The sequence below is a fragment of the Drosophila takahashii genome, chromosome 2L (assembly GCF_030179915.1).
Source record: "Drosophila takahashii strain IR98-3 E-12201 chromosome 2L, DtakHiC1v2, whole genome shotgun sequence".
Taxonomy (NCBI): domain Eukaryota; kingdom Metazoa; phylum Arthropoda; class Insecta; order Diptera; family Drosophilidae; genus Drosophila; species Drosophila takahashii.
In genome coordinates, this window is record NC_091678.1 from 26,750,411 (window position 1) to 26,769,365 (window position 18,955).

Consider the following 18,955-nt stretch of genomic DNA (forward strand, 5'->3'; position numbering starts at 1 on the left):
CAATTCACTGATCATAGTGGTGCGAAGAGAGTGTTCAGCTTTATACTTTTTTTCGAGCAATGTTTTCAGGTCTATGGCACCCACCCCTAACTGAACGCGCAGGCAGACGAAAAAGTATAAATACGTGGCTACCCGGGGCTGGGCGAGCATTCAATGTGTTTTCAGTGTGTAAAGTGAACCAAGTGAAATACTCGTAAAGCAAAATGTCTGGTCGTGGAAAAGGTGGTTTCCAAGAAGTTGTGTTTCCGGGAACTTAGAAAATTGTCAGAAAGCGAAGTTTATTATACAGATAGTGACTGAAAATACAAGAATATACAGATAGTGACTGAAAATATCCAGTAATATACAGATAGTGACTGAAATTTTACCAAATACCGTGAGTGAAAAACAAGATACCAAAGTGGATCCGAGTACATTTAATGAGCAGATCGCTGCTTATTCAACGTCTTTAGGCATAAAAAAACCTGAAGTTATTAATAACACAAAAAGCAAAACAATTAAACATCTGGGTAAAACGCGAAATGCACCTTACCTAACATCATCACATCTCACCAGGAAAATTAATCGTGCCTCAATCGAGCCGGTTAATATGTCTTTGGCTACAAATAATATGGATCCGACTGCAACACCTGAGCCCAATACCTCCAACATTTTGAAAATGGAGATCGACTTAAGCTCCATAAAGCGCCAGCGCGAAAAAAACCGTATTTCTGAGAACAGTGAAGAAGAGGACTACTCGGAAGATTCTTACGAAACTGAGGGGGAAGACGAGGAAGAACTCGAAGCCCTCATCACCAAAAATCAGCTAGACAGCATAATGGAGGAATTAGCCATCCTACGTCAAGAAAACCAGCGCCTGAAGGACGAACGTGCCGAATCAGCAGCCATCAAAAACAACAAATTTGCTCTATTAAACAACGACGAAAACAAGAACAACCAGGACTTTCCCAGGCTCGGAAAGCCGATCCCCAACAAAAAGCGATCAAAGATGACAGCAGCGACTGCGACATCACCTGTGACAACAACAACTGCAGTACCTAAACAAGTAAAAAATTTACCAGTTATTGTAGTTTTTAATCAAAATCCAAAACTTTTACAAATATGTCTGAAAACTATAATTAAGCCGGAAGACTTTATTCTAAACATTATTAACAAAAATAGGACAAATATTAAACTTTTCTCTTTAGAAGAGTTTGAGAAAACCAAGACACTTTTAACTGAACGTAACACCCGCTATTTCACGTACACTCCCAAACAATTAAAACCTCATACGGTTATTCTGAAAAAACTTCCTCCAAGCGTGTATGAGGAATCGGAAATTAAAAAAGCCCTAGCCGAATCAATACCTGAGCTTGTATTTCTGTCCGTTAAGCAGTTTAAGGAAGTCCTCTGGAAAATAACAATTCAAAAATCCGACCAAATAAAACTTATTTTTAAACTTAAAGCCTTACTAAACTGCAAAATTATCATAGAAGCTTATAAACCTCACGTAAACGAAATAAAACAATGCTTCAAGTGCCAACGTTTCAAGCACGTTGCCTCGAATTGCAGTATGGAATATAGATGCGTAAAATGCATTGAAAAGCATGAGCCAGGGCAATGCAAAATTAAAAAAGAAAATGAAGATAATATGTCGACCAATAAAGTCCGGTGCATAAACTGCATGGGACCGCATACGGCAAATGCAAAAATATGCCCTAAAAGAATGGAGATTTTAGAGAAATTGAAATGCAAACGAGCTGAAACTAAAAATAAATCCACTAAAATTATTCACAAAGCCGTAAATCAAAATAAAACAATCCAAGGGAGAAGTTTCTCCTCATTGTTTAATCACAACCCCCCAACAGCATCTAATTCTAACATAAAAACCACAAACCCAGCCCTACAACAGCACATGGGTAATGTAATAAAGTCAAAAAATAGTCAACAGATAAATGCTTTAACATTTGATGACGTAAACAATGATTCCTTAAATTTATTTGGGAAAAATATTGTACAATGCATTGAAATAATGCAAAATACTATAAAAAAATACCCTAACAACAATGACGAAAGCCTAAAAAAACAAATTTTATTAGACTTTATCTTACAAATCGCCCAGTAACAATGCCTTTAAAATGCATTTTCCTCAACGTAAATGGTATTAGGCAACTAAGAAAACGTAATGAACTTAACCATCGACCTGATGTCATGCTAATTGCGGAACACCACCTTAGTCAAAACAACCCAGCCTTATTAAAAAACTACACCTTCGTTAGACAAAATACTGGCACAAAAAGACGCAATGTATCACCTCAGAAACCAGGAACGTCGGTAGGAATATGCGTAAAAAACGGCATGAAATTTCTACAATTACATCAAAAACCAAAGATTGCAATGGAGGCAGTAGCAATTCAACTAACTTACAGAGATCGGCAAAACAGAGAAAAAAATATTATATTTGCCTCACTCTATAATCGGCCACAAGATAAGCTTCACGTGCAGGACCTCAATGATCTTATAACGTCCTTTAACGTAATACCAAATTGCTCCGAGATCATCATCGGCTGTGATCTCAACGCAAAACATCCATCGTGGAACAAACCATTCTACAATCATCGCCACAGCAACCAATCTGGAACAACGCTATACAACTGGATTTCCCGAAACTTAAACCTAAACATTCTTTCTTCAAATGAACCAACCCGACCCAATCTAAATGACAAACCAGACTCGTCTATAGACCTATTTCTAACCTCAACCACAACGTCTATTGAATCGGGCTGCAGAGTCATAAAAGACTTTCCATCAGATCATTTCTCAATACAAATTATAATAAAAATAGCACAATCTCGGCTAGTTTATAATGATAGTAAATCAATATATAATTTCAACAAAATCAACCCACTACTCTGGAACAAATTAATACTACAAAACGTTCCAAGCATCCCCATCGATACAAATATAACTTCACCAGAAATAGATAACCACATCAAAACATTATCCGACGCCATTGCTAAAACCATAGAAAATCCCCTAGTGATCCCAAAACTAGAATTTAAACCAAATAGTCCAAACCGGCACACAATTAACCTGAGCAAACCATGCTTAAAGCTAATAAAAGAGAAGCGAACCCTAAGACGAACGCTATTTCGAAAAATAACATCCCTCACAATAGAAGAAAAAACCATAATCAAACAAACAATTAAAGAAATAGACATACAAATCTCAAACCACATAGAGCTAATTGAACTTAAAATCATCGGCAAGAGGCTTGCAGCAATAAACCCAAGCAAAATTAGCTATAAATCTATCAAAAACATAAATCCTCAAATTCCCAAACAAGAACAGTTTTGCCATCACATAATACTCAACGATAATGAAAAGAACTCCATAGACATATCAATAGACCAGCACACCTTTCCCACACTTACAACTGACTTCGCTAAAGTCAATGCTCTCGCCTGGTCTTTCGAGCAAACACACAAACAAAATCACCACATGACTTTAAGCAGCGAATCACTCAGAGCACACCGTTCACAAATAGAATCTACAATAACTGAGCTAACCTCTACCCCACCGAATCACATAATAACCTTCGATAATCAAAATACAGCCGAAGGCGAATGGGAAGGTTCTGAGGAACTTGGGTTTACCAATGCTGAAGAGCTTCTCGACATTCTGAAATGTAAAAATAACAAAAAAGGTCTAGGTCATGATATGACCAGCAATTTCATTTTAAAATGTTTTAATATACCTCTGCTTAGGCACTTAAGCATTATCTTCAACCACTGCATTATTCATAGTTACTTTCCCTTATACTGGAAGCACTGCAAAATCATCCCCATCCTAAAACCAAACTCTAACCCAAACCACCTACGTAGCTATAGACCTATAGCTATTCTCTCCGCAATCAGTATGCTGTTCGAAAAAATAATAATGAAAAACCTAATTAAACAAGTAAAATCCAAAAATACCTTGAAAAATGAACAATATGGATTCCGAGAAGGGGTAACCCTAAACCACGCTCTGATATCAGCTAACAATTTCATCTTTGAAAACATCCACCGTAGGCGGGCTACAATAGCCTGTGCGCTCGACTTTGAGAAGGCCTTCGATACTGTTTGGACACAAGGTCTGATTTACAAAATTAAAAATATCTATCGATTTACCCTCAACAGTACAATGCAGATACATAGCTACTTAACGGACAGATCTTTTAGCGTTACCAGCCCTGACAGCTCGGAAAATTCAATGACTAGATTGATACCTGCAGGTGTGCCACAAGGTTCGATACTTGCCCCTTTACTCTACAACATATACCTAGCAGATATGCCATCATATGAATCCCCTGACCCAACTTCAACTACCCGAATAGAACAACTAATATACGCTGATGACATCCTCCTCCTGGGATCTGGTGGATCTGTTCATCGAACTGAAACAGAAATGAACAGATTTCTAGACACACTATGTGAATATTTCACTAAATGGCATCTAAAACTAAATAGCACCAAATGTGTCAGCACCATCTATAAAGGCCCAAGAACATGCAACCTCTATAAGAGTGCCAAAAAGTTTAATCCAAAACTATTTATTTATTACGATACCCCGATCCAAAACAAGAAACAGTTGAAGTACCTAGGCATAATCTACGATGAAAAACTAAACTTCAAAGAACACACCGAGTACAACTTACAAAAAGCTACAATGAAATTGAAGGAAATACATCACATCTTTAAACCAATATTTAATCCATCTTATCATAGCAAAATTACATACTTGCGCTCTCTAGCTTACAGGAAGCTAATCCAACCTATCCTACTATACGGACACGTAGCCTGGATGAGTCTAAGCTCTGACCAAATGGAACACCTACGAAAATTTGAAAGACACACTCTCAGAAATTCTATCGAACAACAAAGAAATCCCGAAACTCAACATTATTTATCAAATAAAAAACTATACAATATAACAAAAACCCAAAAACTAGACGAAATGCTTTTTAAAATACTTGAAAAATTCATCTTAAACTACAACATCGAACAGAACGAAATACCTTATAGGCACTCAACTGAACTAGTCACTGTAAACTTTGTAAGACATCTAGACTCTAGTGGAATTCTTTACGATCAGAATAGAAAAGTTATATTTTATAACAGGAAATTCCAATCGCTAAATACAAATGAAGGTCTAATATACCTCACTCAATAATAAAACCGACGTACATTTATTAACTGATAAACTAAAATCCTCCTGTACACCCCTGAACATGTAAATAGCCCCCCTCCCCTCTCCTCTTAATAATATTTAAGAACTACACTCATAAAAATTAATTTCTAAATTTTGGAAATCTCGCCATTGAATCGGCTTACCTTTGAAAATAGAAAAAAAATTTCTTGTTATTAGAAAATTGTCCTTTGAATACAGAAAACCTTTCTTGATGGAAAAAATTCAAGAAAGAATTTTTCTTAAAATAGAAAAATGAAAATCTCATATGTTTGTTTTGCCGTCGCAGCCAAAACACTTTTTTTTCGTATTTAAGGACAAAATCACCTTTGAATATATGAATGAAATGACCCTATAATATAGGAAAGTAGCCATTGACTTCCTTCGGCTTCCGAATGTTAACGACAAGAAAAACGAAGTGGGACGAAGGGCCTACTCGGCCCGACTACTACCCGGCTACCGACTTCTCTGATCCCCCGAGCGTCAGTTGTGAAAAAAATTCGTGAGTGATGGACGTGATTTTCAAGCGGATAAGAGGTGAAGCCTTTTTCCGAATATTCAAAGGTATGTAAATATGTATATAATTTTTTATAGCGGGCGTACAATTGTTTGTATGTAATTAAGGGATACATTTCAAATCTCTTTACCAAGTGTATACCAATTTAGGTGAATTGTTTTTTAGCTAAGAGCTACGTACATACATACATTTGTACATAAATTTGTGGGTGTACAGTTCTATAATAACTTTATCTTATGACTCGCATTTTATTTATTTTTCAGAATGAAAATACCTGCAGTTGCATCAGCCAAATAATTTGTTTGTCGAAGCTGTAATTTTGTTTTAAAACCTTCTAAGGTAAGAAAAATATGTTGTATTTGTTTGACATACTTATGTATGCATGTAAATATCTATGCATGTACGCGGCTCACCCGATCTGAAACCCGATTTTCAACCCTTTCATATTCTGCTCCTCTCTCTCGCTCGCTTGACCTACGCGTCGCGACGTTTCTCTCTTCACCTTCTTAAAACTGACACGATCTGCCCTGCTTACATTCGGTCTCCCTTCGCGCAAAGGACTGTATGTAAATATATATGTATGTATGTACGTGTCTCTCCCGTGCCTCTCTCTCTCTGAAATTCGATTTTCAACCCTTCATTTTCTACCTGTCTTGCTCCTCTCTCTCGGTCGTCTGTCCAACATGTTTGTATTTTGGCTATTATTAACATTACATTATTTCAAAAAAGTTGTTTATCTAAAAACAAATCATTGATATCCCAATAACTCTTTTTTTATAGATGAGGAAAGGCGAAGAAAATGGATCACCTTAGGTCATATGAAGTTCAACAGACCTTGGGTAATAATAATGTTTTCTTGAGTCAAAAATGTGTTATTTAAAAATGTTTAAATGTTAAGTGTTAAATGTTTTAAATATAAATAAATATAATATGCAAAAGAAAAAACAAATTACATTTTATTTTTAGGGTTTCAGTGTTAATATAAAACTTCCTTTCAAGAAATATTATTTCTTAAATCAAGAAATAAAATTTCTTGAAAGGAAATTTAAACAAGAAAGAATTTTTCTTGTTTAAAAGGTGCCTTTCTAAAAAACCCTTTCTTGTTTTAAGAAATTTAATTTCTTGAAACAAGAAACAAACCACCTTTGAAACAAGAATCGCCTTTCTTGTTTTAAGAAATATTTTTTCTTGTTTTTATGGTGGCTTTCTAAAAAACCCTTTCTTGTTTTAAGAAATTTAATTTCTTAAAACAAGAAATATTTTTTCTTGTTTTAATGGTGCCTTTCAAAAAAACCATTTCTTGAAACAAAGGTGAGGTCGCCTTTGGCAAAAATTCAAGAAAGAATTTTCTAGATTTTAAGGAAATTCTTCGATTTTTTTTTATGAGTGTAGATATAAGCAAAACCAAAACAACAACACTCACAATCTCAGGTTTTTTTCAAAAAAAAAAAAGATTTTTTTTCCCTGAACACTAACTGTTAAAGAACAAACACACATACAAAACCAACTTTAATGTAAGTACAAAAGTACACTCAAAAAATTTTTTTTCCTAAATTTTAGAAAATCGCCATAAAATGAAATTTTTTCTTAATTTTAGAAAATTTTCGTAATTTTAGAAATTGTTTTCTTGAATCTAGGAAAAAAGACCATAAAAACAGAATTTTATGAAAAACCTTTCTAAAATTTAGAAAAATGATTTTTTTTCTTAAATCAATGGTGTTTTTTCCTAGTTTGCTCTCCAAAAGTTTTCTTAAATTAATGGCGATTTCGCCATTAAATTAAGAAAAAATGTACTTCAGCCCTTCCTAGAATCTAGAAAGTCGCCATAAAAAATACGGTAAATTTTTCTAAATTTTAAGAATTTTTCTGAATTAAAAAAAAAATTTTTCTTGAAAACAGAAAAGTAGAATTAGAAAATCACCATAGATTTAAGAAAAACTTTTTGTATTTCTTTTATGCTTCTCACTCTTTCTTCGAAACGAAAAAGAAGAAGACAAGGGGTTAGTCCGCGGCGCGTTGCGACGACAGTTTTTGGCGTATGTATGTATATGTTTATGTGTGTTTGTGCGTATGATCGAGAATTTTCTTGTGCGTAGCTGTAACTTTTATTGCGTTGTTGTTTTGGAAATGCAGTCTCTAGCGAGAGAGTTGCTTGCGTTGCGCTGCATTTTGAACCCTTGTGCTCAGTTTTGGATGAGCATTCAAAGTAATAAGTTTGTGTTGAGCCCATTTAAGAAAGTTAAAGTGCGATCCCTCTAAAAGGCAATTAATAGGTAAGCAATTTAAATAAATTTAAATATAAATTTGGTAAGTGTGTGAAAATTTATGGTAAGCAAAGGGCATACTATTGCAGGCCGCAAATACCATCCTTCTCTAATATTAATTTTTATTTTCGATTGCAGGAATAATTTCAATTTCAGGTATTGTTGATAATTTGGCAGTAAGTAAGTAAATTTTAATAATAGGTAATATATTAAATAAATACATAATATTAATATTTATAATTTTTTATCTCTTTTGTTTTCTTTTCTCTTTTTTGTTTAGGAAATATTTATAATGTAATTTTTATCTTTTTTTGTTTTCTTTTCTCTTTTTTCTTTAGGAAATATTTACTATCTTATTTTTATCTTTTTTGTTTTGTTTTCCTTTTTTGTTTAGGAAATATTAATAATTTTCTTTTCATCTTTTTTATTTTCTTTTCTCTTTCTTGTTTAGGAAATAAAATAGTAAAATAAATATGTATACATTTTATTAAAATAAAGAAAATTTTCTGAAAATAAAAAAAGTCCTTTCTTATTTTAAGAAAAAAAAATTCTATTTTCAAGAAAAGTACTTTCTGGATTTAAGGAAATTTTCGTATTTTATGGCAATTTTTCTTGATTTTAGAAAAGTATTTCTGCTTTTCAGAAATTTTTTTCTAAATTTTAGAAAATTCCTTTCTAAAAAATACGGTAAATCGCCATCGACTGAAATTCATGGCGAATTTCTTGATTTAATGGCGATTTCGGGCTGTTTTTTTTTTGAGTGTACAAATGTAAAGAAACTAGTGCCTAATGCCCCGTAAAGCTATAAGCGCAGGGCTAATCTATAAATAAATTTAAGTAACTGTAAACATCGAAATTGTCACACATGTATTACTCCTTTAAATGTAAACTGAACCATTTTGAAAATATTGACAATAAAGAAAGGAAGAAAGAAAGCTGGGCGAGCATTCAGTGTGTTTTCAAGTGAAATACTCGTAAAGCAAAATGTCTGGTCGTGGAAAAGGTGGCAAAGTGAAGGGAAAGGCAAAGTCCCGCTCGAACCGTGCCGGTCTTCAGTTCCCAGTGGGCCGTATTCACCGTCTGCTCCGCAAGGGCAACTAAACATATACATTATTTAATGCATTATTTATTATATTTAATAAAAAAAGATTCAAAATTACATATTTTATGTTTTTTTACGTTAAATGAGTGCGACTTCAACGTACGCACACTCTAAAAATGAGTGTGGTTCAATGGGACAATAACGCTCAACATTAGACATAATTAAAAATTCGAAAAATTATTAAAAACAGTCAGAAAATAAAACATATACATTATTCAATGTATTATTTATTATATTATATAAAAAAAAGATTCAAAAATATATAATTTATGTTTATTTGTAAGAAAAATTGAGTGCGTGAAGCTGCACACTTTTAAAATGAGTGTGGTTTAATGGGACAAGAACGCTCAGCATTAGACATCAGTAAAAAATCGAAATATTATTAAAAACAGTCTGAAAATAACACATATACACTATTCAATGCTTTACTTATTATGTTAAATAAAATAAAGAATCAAAAATATGTATTTTATGTTTTTTTTTTAATGTAAAATTCAGTGCGGCATCTACCTAATTTGGAAAAACTATTTATAAAATTGCCTGAAAAGCTAAATCCACTTAAACAAAGACAAAATTCATTTTATAAAATTGCAAATAAATGTAATGTTTCGAAAGATTAATATTTTTAACAGTCCGAAAACTATTATCGAATGTAGTCTGATAGACAACTTTGTACGTAGCCAAGGGACAACTTGAAACAAGAATTAAAATACCTAAATTAATGATAAGTGATTATATTTTTGGTTTTTCGTAAAGTAAAAGGTTCGAATTTTATTTTTTATTAACAAGATTCCGAATATTTCAGAGATTTCATATTTTAAAATGGGTTTTTAAAAAAATTGTTCATGTTACGAATGTCAATGTTGAAGTTCATGCAGCAATAAAAAGTCACAAAAACAAGATACTTACAATTCGAAAACGGTAATTGATTAATTCATCTTTTAAGGATGTATACCAATAAAAACATATTTTCTATTTAAAATCTTAAGCACTGAAAACAAGAAAATAAGTTTGCACTTCAAGCAAGCATTAGCAGACCAAATGACTGATGCCAGACCCACAGTTAAAGTGCTCTCCTCCTCGATTCTCATCCGAACGAAGGAGGTCGGTAACGAGCGCGCGCGCCATTTTCTAAACAAAAAAGTGTATTTCAGTGAATAAAAATGTCTGATTCTGCAGTTGCAACGTCCGCTTCCCCAGTGGCTGCCCCACCAGCGCCAGTTGAGAAGAAGGTGGCCGCCAAAAAGGCATCTGGATCCGCTGCTACAAAGGCAAAGAAGACCACTGCCACGCCATCGCATCCGCCAACTCAGCAAATGGTAGACGCTTCCATCAATAATTTGAAGGAGCGTGGCGGCTCATCGCTTCTGGCAATCAAGAAATATATCAGTGCCACTTATAAATGCGATGCCCAGAAGCTGGCTCCATTCATCAAGAAGTACTTGAAATCTGCCGTGGTCAATGGAAAGCTGATTCAAACAAAGGGAAAGGGTGCGTCTGGCTCATTTAAACTGTCGGCCTCCGCCAAGAAGGATCCCAAGCCAAAGGTTGCGTCTGCTGAGAAGAAAGTGAAAAGCAAGAAGGTAGCCGCCAAGAAGACCGGAGCCACCGCCAAGAAGGCTGCCACGGGAGCTGCCGACAAGAAGCCCAAGGCTAAGAAGGCTGTTGCCACCAAAAAGACCGCCGAGAAGAAGAAAACGGAGAAGACGAAGGCCAAGGATGCCAAGAAAACTGGAACCGTAAAGGCAAAGCCAGCAGCAACAAAGGCCAAGTCGACGGCAGCGAAGCCGAAGGCGGCCAAAGCACCAAAAGCCAAACCAGCGGCGTCTGCTAAACCCAAAAAGGCGGTGAAGAAAGCAGCTGCTCCTGCTACCGCTAAGAAGCCGAAAGCCAAGACTACGGCTGCTAAGAAGTAAATTGTGAAAAAGTACAGTACCTGGTACACGCTCGCAATCGCAATTTCAGATTTCGAAATCTGAAATTAGTTTAACAAGCCCTTTTCAGGGCTACAACTTTGGTTAACAAGAGAAAGAAACTTTCAATTGAAAACATATTGTTCATTTAATGTATCCATTTATATTGTGGCACCTGGCCGCCAGTAGAAAGTATATCAGTATATACCAGGTTCATAGAGGAGACATTGCACAATTTCTTTGTAAATAGATGTTAATGATTAAGTCCTTTAAAAAAATGGTGCACCAAATTGATCATTTTATATTTTATGGCAAATGGCAAATAGCAAATGGTTTATGGTATATTGAAAATTTAGTTTCTTTGGTAAAATATGTTGTGGCCCTGAAAAGGGCAGCCTTGGTTCCCTCACTAACGGCGTGCTTGGCCAACTCTCCGGGCAGGAGCAGGCGAACAGCCGTTTGGATTTCCCGACTGGTGATGGTCGAGCGCTTGTTGTAGTGAGCCAGACGAGAGGCCTCGGCAGCAATGCGCTCGAAGATATCATTCACAAAGCTGTTCATGATGCTCATCGCCTTCGACGAAATGCCGGTGTCAGGATGGACCTGCTTCAGGACCTTGTAAATGTAGATGGCGTAGCTCTCCTTCCTCTTGCGCTTCTTCTTCTTGTCGGTCTTGGTGATGTTCTTCTGGGCCTTGCCAGCCTTCTTGGCTGCCTTTCCACTAGTTTTAGGCGGCATTATTCACTTCACTTATGATTTCACAAACACAATTCACTGATCATAGTGGTGCGTTTCAAGTTTCAAGTTTATTGTCTTAGGTAAATAGAGGTAGTACAGTGGTGATACCTTAAAAATAGTACAGTCTTGGTTGACAAATTCAAGCTTACTTAGATTATGAGATTCTTTGTATTTTGCCTTATGCTTTAAGCTTATCAAGGCGTGAGTATCATTTGAGGTTAACAATTTTAATTTTAAGTTTTGATTTGCTGTAATGTATGGATGAAGGGAATAGTGGGGTAATGTATGCTGCATATAATTAGTAAGGAAAACAAGTTTATTGATTTATATTAAAGATTAAATCCTCAGGACTTAGGGATTGACGCTGCCTGTGGTAAAAAATCAGATTTTGGTTCATGTCATGTATTATGCCTATTTCTTTTAGGTGTTTTATGTTTTTAATTGTTAAATGGTTAGTTGAGTAGTTGGGAGGTATTCTTGTTTGTTCAATGCTTTCTTTTATTAGAGCATTTTGGGTGTTTTTATTATTTTCTAAGAATTTTTCTATTATATCAAATATAAGAGTGTCTACCCGTCTTGTTTTTGTTAGTTTGTAAAGCTCTGTATTGTTCATATAGTGCCTAGTGATTAAGTTTCTGGCAGCAGAACCAATAGTTCTGCGTAGGATTTTTCTTTCATAAAGACGCAAGTTTTCCATCTGCCTTGATTCTATGTTAAACCAGCCAATGTGGCCGTATACTAGGATTGGCTGAATAAGTTTTTTATAAATAAGCGCCTTGATTTTTGCTAATTCGTGGTTGGGACCAGCCCCATTGTCACTTATTGGTCCAAATATCTGGTGTATTTTGTTGAATTGTAGTTTAGCCTTCTTAAGGGTATTCATAATGTGATTTTTAAAGTTTAGTTTTGCATCATATGTTACACCGAGATATTTTAGATCGGCGCTCATCTTAACTCTTGTGGTGCTGTTTATAAATATATTAGGTTGAAAAGACCGTGCGTTTGGATAAATATCACTTACTCTTTGACCTTTGATGAAGCATCCCTCACATTTGGCCGCGTTTAGTTTAAGGCGCCATTTTTTAAAGTAGACGCATAGCTGGTCTAAATACAAATTTAAATCAGTTTCTGCGCTAGCAATCCTAGCTCCTGAGGACAAGATAAGTATGTCATCTGCATATATCAAGGGCTGAATGCAAGCGGTCGACGTTGAGTTTGGGCTTTTTTGAAAATCAGGCATGTCGGCTAAGTAAATGTTATAGAGTATCGGAGCTAGGATGGAGCCTTGAGGTACCCCTGCGGTTATTCTTCGTATTAGTGAGCGTTCTGCGCCATCAGGGCTACAGACGAAGAATGATCTTTGGGTAAGATAGTTGTTAACGATCCGTGTTGTATTTGAAGGGAAGTTAAAGATTTGGGACATCTTGTAGATTAGTCCGTTTGTCCACACAGTGTCAAAAGCTTTTTTAAAATCAAGGGCACACGCTATTGTGGCTCGTTTTTGAGAAAGATTTTTAAAAATAAAGTTATTGGCAACTGCAAGGGAGTGGCTTACTGATGTATTTTCTCTAAAACCGAACTGGTATGGTTTAAGAATTTGGTTTGCATCAAGATGCTTTTTTATTTGGGCAAATAACATTTTTTCAAAGAGTTGGCTTATAGCCGAAAGGATAGTTATAGGTCTATAGGCTTGGAGACTTTCAGGTTTAGCCTTGTTTTTTGGTATCGGGATTACTCGCCCACATTTCCAGCTGGCGGGAAAGTATCCAACATTGTAGCACTGGTTAAATAGTTTGGCAAGGTGGCCAAGGACTAGCATATTGCATTTTTTTAAAAGGAAATTGCTAGAGCTATCTGGTCCTAGCGTCTTCTTCCCATTGCCGTTAGAAACCCAATCTAGAAGTTGACTAGCATTTGTAAAGCCTAGTTCTTCAGCTCCTCTCCATTTACCATCTGCACTAAGGTTTTGGTCAAAGTTCACAATTTTGGATGTGGTAACAGGATTTCCGTCAAATGCGTTTAAAACTGACGTGTCAATATGTCTGGCGTGCTGTCGTAGTGCTATACTCTCTGATGATATGCTATCATTTTGCTTGTTTACCTGTTCGAATGACCATGCTAGCGTGTTTATTTTTGTAAACAGAGAATGTATGACATCGGGAGTTGGAATATCAATTGTGGTTTTTTCCTCAGCAGTGAGGTGGATATCATGATTGAGGTGTTCTATTGCAAAACCTGTGTTTGCTAGCGACTTTATGCTAATATTTTGTGGTTGGATATGTTTTATTCTGTTTTCTATATATTTGAGGTGGCTTATTTCAAGCAGATTATTGATTTGTGTGCACAGTTCCCTGATTAGTGTTTATAAGAATATACACAATTTATATGTGTGTGTGTGTGATTTCCTGGAAGCGTCACAGTATTTCGTCAGAATCCGCGTTCCACGTGTTGCCTCTTGTATTCGTCCTGTGGTCTTCTTATAGCGTGTAATATGTGCTCGGTGCAATATTATATCTCCCACCAATTCACAACCCAAGTTAAATACACTTTATGTATAGTTTTAGATATATATTTTAAGTTCCTTAGAACACGTCTTGTCACTTCAAATTATACGGAATAAGAGAGAGCTGAACCAGCTCATCGGAACCAAAACGATATTAGTGTTACCAGTTACAGTAGTGAGCAGAATACTTTTGCTTATACGATATTCTTATCGATATGAAGTAATGTCATATTCCAACACACCTCCTCAAAAGTCTGATGCTCATGATTTAAAAATTTAAAGTTTAAGAAAGAATTTGAAATTTGAATTGGCAAGACAAGATATCTCTGGGAGTGCACATTGACCCAACATTTGTTGCTTGAATTGGGGAAACCCAGTAAAACCCAATTAGGTCAATCTTAAAATTAATACAAAGAAAAATGAATATTTAAAATGACAAAATGATGTGATGCAAAATTAACATACAAAACAATTAAAGGCAATTTCAGGAAGTGATATTATAAATTTGAAAACTATAAAGTAATTAAGAAAATCTTCTGTTTCCAAACTTAATAGCTAGAAAATATAACAGATTCATAGTTTCAAAAATTATTCTTTAAATGATAAATTAAATTAAGTCTTCAACTTTTATGTAAGTATCGTCTGCATCCATCAATCGCTTAAGCCAAGAAGCTGTCTCAATTGTGCAAAGCGTGGGGCTGGAAGTGGTTTTGTCAATATATCCGCCAGTTGATGATCTGTAGAAATATACTCAAGTTTTATTAGTTTATTTTCAACTTGTTCACGTGAAAAATGATATTTGATGTCTATATGTTTTGAACGTTTGGGGCAAGAGGGGTTGTTGGCGATACTAATACAGCCCTGATTATCTTCAAATATTGTAATAGGTTGCTTTACATTTATGTTCAAACTTTCTAGTAAAGATTTTAACCATAGGGCTTCCCTTACAGCCTCAAACAATGCCATATATTCAGCTTCGGTTGATGATGCTGCCACTGAATTCTGTTTTCGAGTACTCCAACAAATCAGGTTTGTTTTAAACATCTTAAAAAGATATCCTGTTGTACTTCTCCTATCCAATTGACTTCCACCCCAATCTGAATCTACAAATCCAACAAAGAAGTCGTCATTGCTCTCATTTTTAGTGAATGTTAGCTTAAAGTCGATAGTACCTTTCAGATACCTTAATACCCTTTTTAAACATAGCCAAAGCTCTTTATTATTTTTCTGACTATACCGACTCAAAAGATTTACAGATATACTAAGATCTGGCCTTGTACATAGCATTACATACATAAGGCATCCAATCAAACTTTGACAAGGAGAATCGTCTCTTTCATCAGAGTCTAATAAATCAAAGTTCAGTTTACTTGGAAGTGGTGAATTTACAGAATTACATTGCTCCATGTTAAATTTTAATAAAATATTTTTTATATAAGCTGATTGGCTTAATTCCACTTTACTTTCTTTTCTGTCTATTTTAATACCATTAAAATACTTAATTTCCATTAAATCTGTCATTTGAAACTTGCTCATTAAATATGACTTAAATTTATTCATTGTTAAAATGTTTTCTGTACAAATAACCAAGTCATCTACGTATAACAAAACATATATATGTGGCGACCAATCTGGCAATCCGAAGCGAACAGCTGATGTCATAAAATAACTCTGGATCGATATAAAAATTGGATTGATATCGATATCCCTCTCCCTTGCGGCGCAATTAGCATATAGTAGACACAATTGTTACTCAACCTATTAATATCTAAATAAAAGTTAAGTTAAGAGTGAATCTCTACATTGGTGACCCCGCAAACAAGAACACCGCAACAAGCACTATGGATGACGGCCAAGATAATGGAAATGTTTCACCAGCCTCGCCCGACTCGTTTGAGACTCCACATGGTAGCGGCAATGTCACGCCGGTTGTGGAGACAATCAGCACATGCAAGCTCCCTGCATTTTGGAAACAACATGTTCCGTTATGGTTTCTCCAAGTCGAGGCGCAATTCCAATGCAACCGTATCACATCGGACAATACTCGCTACTATCACCTCCTTAGCGCTTTAGACGTTGAGGTTATGTCCGAAGTCTCTGATGTTCTCGCTCAGCCACCGGATTCCAATAAGTATGAGCACCTTAAGTCGATCATCATTCAGCGCTTTACAGAATCCCCGGATCGACAACTGCAGCGTGCCTTACTTGAGCTAGACCTCGGGGACAAGAAGCCCTCTCAGCTATTACGGCAAATGACGACACTTGCTGGCGGTCGCACATCCAGTGACGCCTTACGAGTTCGATGGCTCTCCCAACTCCCTCAGCATGTACAGCGAGGTTTGAAAGTTCTGCGTTCAGCTTCTATAGAAGAGCAAACTGAACTTGCCGACATTCTCATGGAGGACGAAACCACTTCTTTCGTTATGGCTGCTGGACATTCTTCATCTCAATCGCGAGGAAACAAATTCGACCAACCCCACTCGGTTTCTAGGGACTCCATGGACGAAGTAAAACACGAAGCCCTTTTGCAAAATAATTGGCGTGCCAGCAATTCTAGCCAAGCCGTTCAGAATAGAGAGCAAGGGAGAGCATCTCGTTTATGTTTTTATCATGATAAATTTGGTAATAACGCTCGAAAGTGTTCGCCGCCCTGTTCGTGGGCCCAGTCACAGGGAAACTAAAAAAGCTGTCATCCGTACAGGCAGCCGATGACAGCAGAAGTCCGAATGCTCGCCTCTCTAAAGAATATCGACTACACATTTAAGATCGCTGCACTAACATCAAATTTCTTATTGATTCCGGATCAGTCATCTCACTCATTCCGCTTTCATTAGTAAAAAATAGCCTATGTCGCAAGGACGAATTCAAACTATACGCTGCAAATACATCAGTAATTGATACCTACGGGACTTTAAATCTGACGTTTGGCCTTAACCTACAACGCAAATTTAGCTGGCAATTCGTCGTCGCTAACGTCCAATCAGCAATCATTGGAGCGGATTTTCTTACTTATCATGGTCTGATCATTGACCTCAAGGGTAAACGCCTCATTGATTCTTTAACGTCCACATCAACAAAAGGAGAGCTGACGGAAACAAAAGTCTATAACATTTCTACAATCAACTCACACAACTTCGCCGAAGTAGATCAGCCATATTCCAATCTACTTGGTCTCTTTTTGGACATAACACGACCCAATAAACCCCCTGCAACGCGCGTAAGCAATGACGTAGCACATTACATTGAGACAACTGGCCCCCCCCGTTTTTGACAAGCCAAGACGGCTTACAGGTGAAAAACTTAAGGCGGCACGTCGGGACTTTGACCTTTTAATACAACAAGGAGTAATTCGTCCCTCAAGTAGCCAATGGGCTAGCCCTATTCATTTGGTCCCTAAGAAAAACAATGAGTGGCGTACAACAGGTGATTATCGAAAACTTAATGCTTGCACAGTTCCAGATCGCTATCCTATACCCCATGGTGAGGACATTCTACAGCGTTTGCACGGTTGCACCGTTTTCTCCACGCTCGACCTGGTGCGTGCTTACCATCAAATTCCAGTCGCCATGGGCGATATTTCAAAAACGGCAGTCACCACTCCATTTGGGCTGTTTGAATTTGTTGGCATGCCACCAGGTTTGCGAAATGCAGCACAAACCTTTCAAAGGCATATGGACAATCTTCTCCGTGGAGTATCATTCGTAGGATGTTATATCGACGACATCTTTGTTTTCTCCAAGACGCACGAGGAGCACCTGCAACATCTTCAAACAATCTTCAAAATCCTACAGGATAACCACCTTCAAATCAACCCACAAAAATGCCGATTTGGTAAAAGTGATGTTATTTTTCTCGGCTTTGAAGTCAGTGCTAACGGATTCAAGCCTCCGGCTGAACGTACTCGAGTCATTTCGGAATTTCCCAAGCCTCAAACAATTATGGAATTACGCAGATTTCTGGGAATGGTAAATTATTAACGACATCTGATTCCGCATGCAGCTCAGGCGCAGATTCCGCTGACAGATTACCTAAAAGGTGCAACCAAAAACGACAGACGAGAGATTGCTTGGACCCCCGATGCTGAAAGCGCATTCCACACCTGCAAGCTGGGAATATCGAAAGCAGTGAGCTCTACGTTTCTCTCCCCGTCAGACCAGCTAACAGACGCATCGGATACAGCGATTGGAGCCGCCCTCGAGCAATTGGATGGCAATGTTTGGCGTCCGGTAAGTTTCTTCTCTCGAAAACTGTCTCCCACAGAGCGAAGATACAGCACGTATGATCGCGAGCTACTAGCAATTTTCGCCGGCATTATAGCGTTCAAGCATATATTGGAGGGACGTCCTTTTGTAATTCAAACTGACCACAAACCACTGCAATACGCTTTCAAGCAGAAAGCCAGCAAAGCATCACCGCGTCAACTTCGGCAGTTGGACTTCATCTCCCAATTTTCTACAGAAATCATTTATAATCCCGGAGAGAACAATATTGTCGCAGATGCACTATCTCGCATAAACGCGATAAGTATGCCGACCAATTTCAGCGCCCAAGCGATTTTTAATGCACAACAAGCTGATGATGAAATGGCAAAGCTATCCAATACATCTCTTAATCTCCAAATCCGACAAATTGATCAGCTCGATATCCTATGCGATAGCTCGAATGGACGCGAGCGCCCATACTTGCCTGAGAGCTTAAGACGCCAAGCAT

At 36.7% G+C, this 18,955-nt stretch overlaps 3 protein-coding genes and 1 long non-coding RNA gene across 6 annotated transcripts in view; 2 read left to right on the top strand and 2 right to left on the bottom strand.

The window, feature by feature from the left end:
• Positions 1-5,548: 5,548 nt before the first annotated feature.
• On the top strand, positions 5,549-6,653 carry LOC138911914 (uncharacterized). Its single transcript, XR_011417543.1, has 3 exons — positions 5,549-5,772; positions 5,989-6,064; positions 6,506-6,653. It is a non-coding gene; the product is annotated as an uncharacterized lncRNA (long non-coding RNA).
• A 3,601-nt stretch (positions 6,654-10,254) lies between these two features.
• Positions 10,255-11,007, top strand: LOC108064966 (histone H1-like). The gene has a single exon (XM_044393456.2). The coding sequence runs from the start codon at positions 10,255-10,257 to the stop codon at positions 11,005-11,007; it is 753 nt and encodes a 250-aa protein (XP_044249391.1).
• A 303-nt stretch (positions 11,008-11,310) lies between these two features.
• Positions 11,311-12,522, bottom strand: LOC138914854 (histone H2B-like). Its single transcript, XM_070219550.1, has one exon. The coding sequence runs from the start codon at positions 11,740-11,742 to the stop codon at positions 11,311-11,313; it is 432 nt and encodes a 143-aa protein (XP_070075651.1). The 5' UTR covers positions 11,743-12,522.
• Positions 12,523-14,305: 1,783 nt separating this feature from the next.
• The window catches only part of LOC123002829 (uncharacterized), a 35,529-nt gene continuing 30,879 nt past the window's right edge, over positions 14,306-18,955 (bottom strand). For 2 of the 3 annotated variants that reach the window (XM_070217204.1, XM_044393465.2), the window contains exon 2: positions 14,306-14,982. In XM_070217204.1, coding sequence (XP_070073305.1) covers positions 14,897-14,982 — 86 coding nt within the window. In that variant the 3' untranslated portion in view covers positions 14,306-14,896. Of the gene's footprint in view, positions 14,996-18,955 lie in introns of all 3 variants that reach the window. The other variant, XM_044393464.2, reaches the window with a different exon arrangement.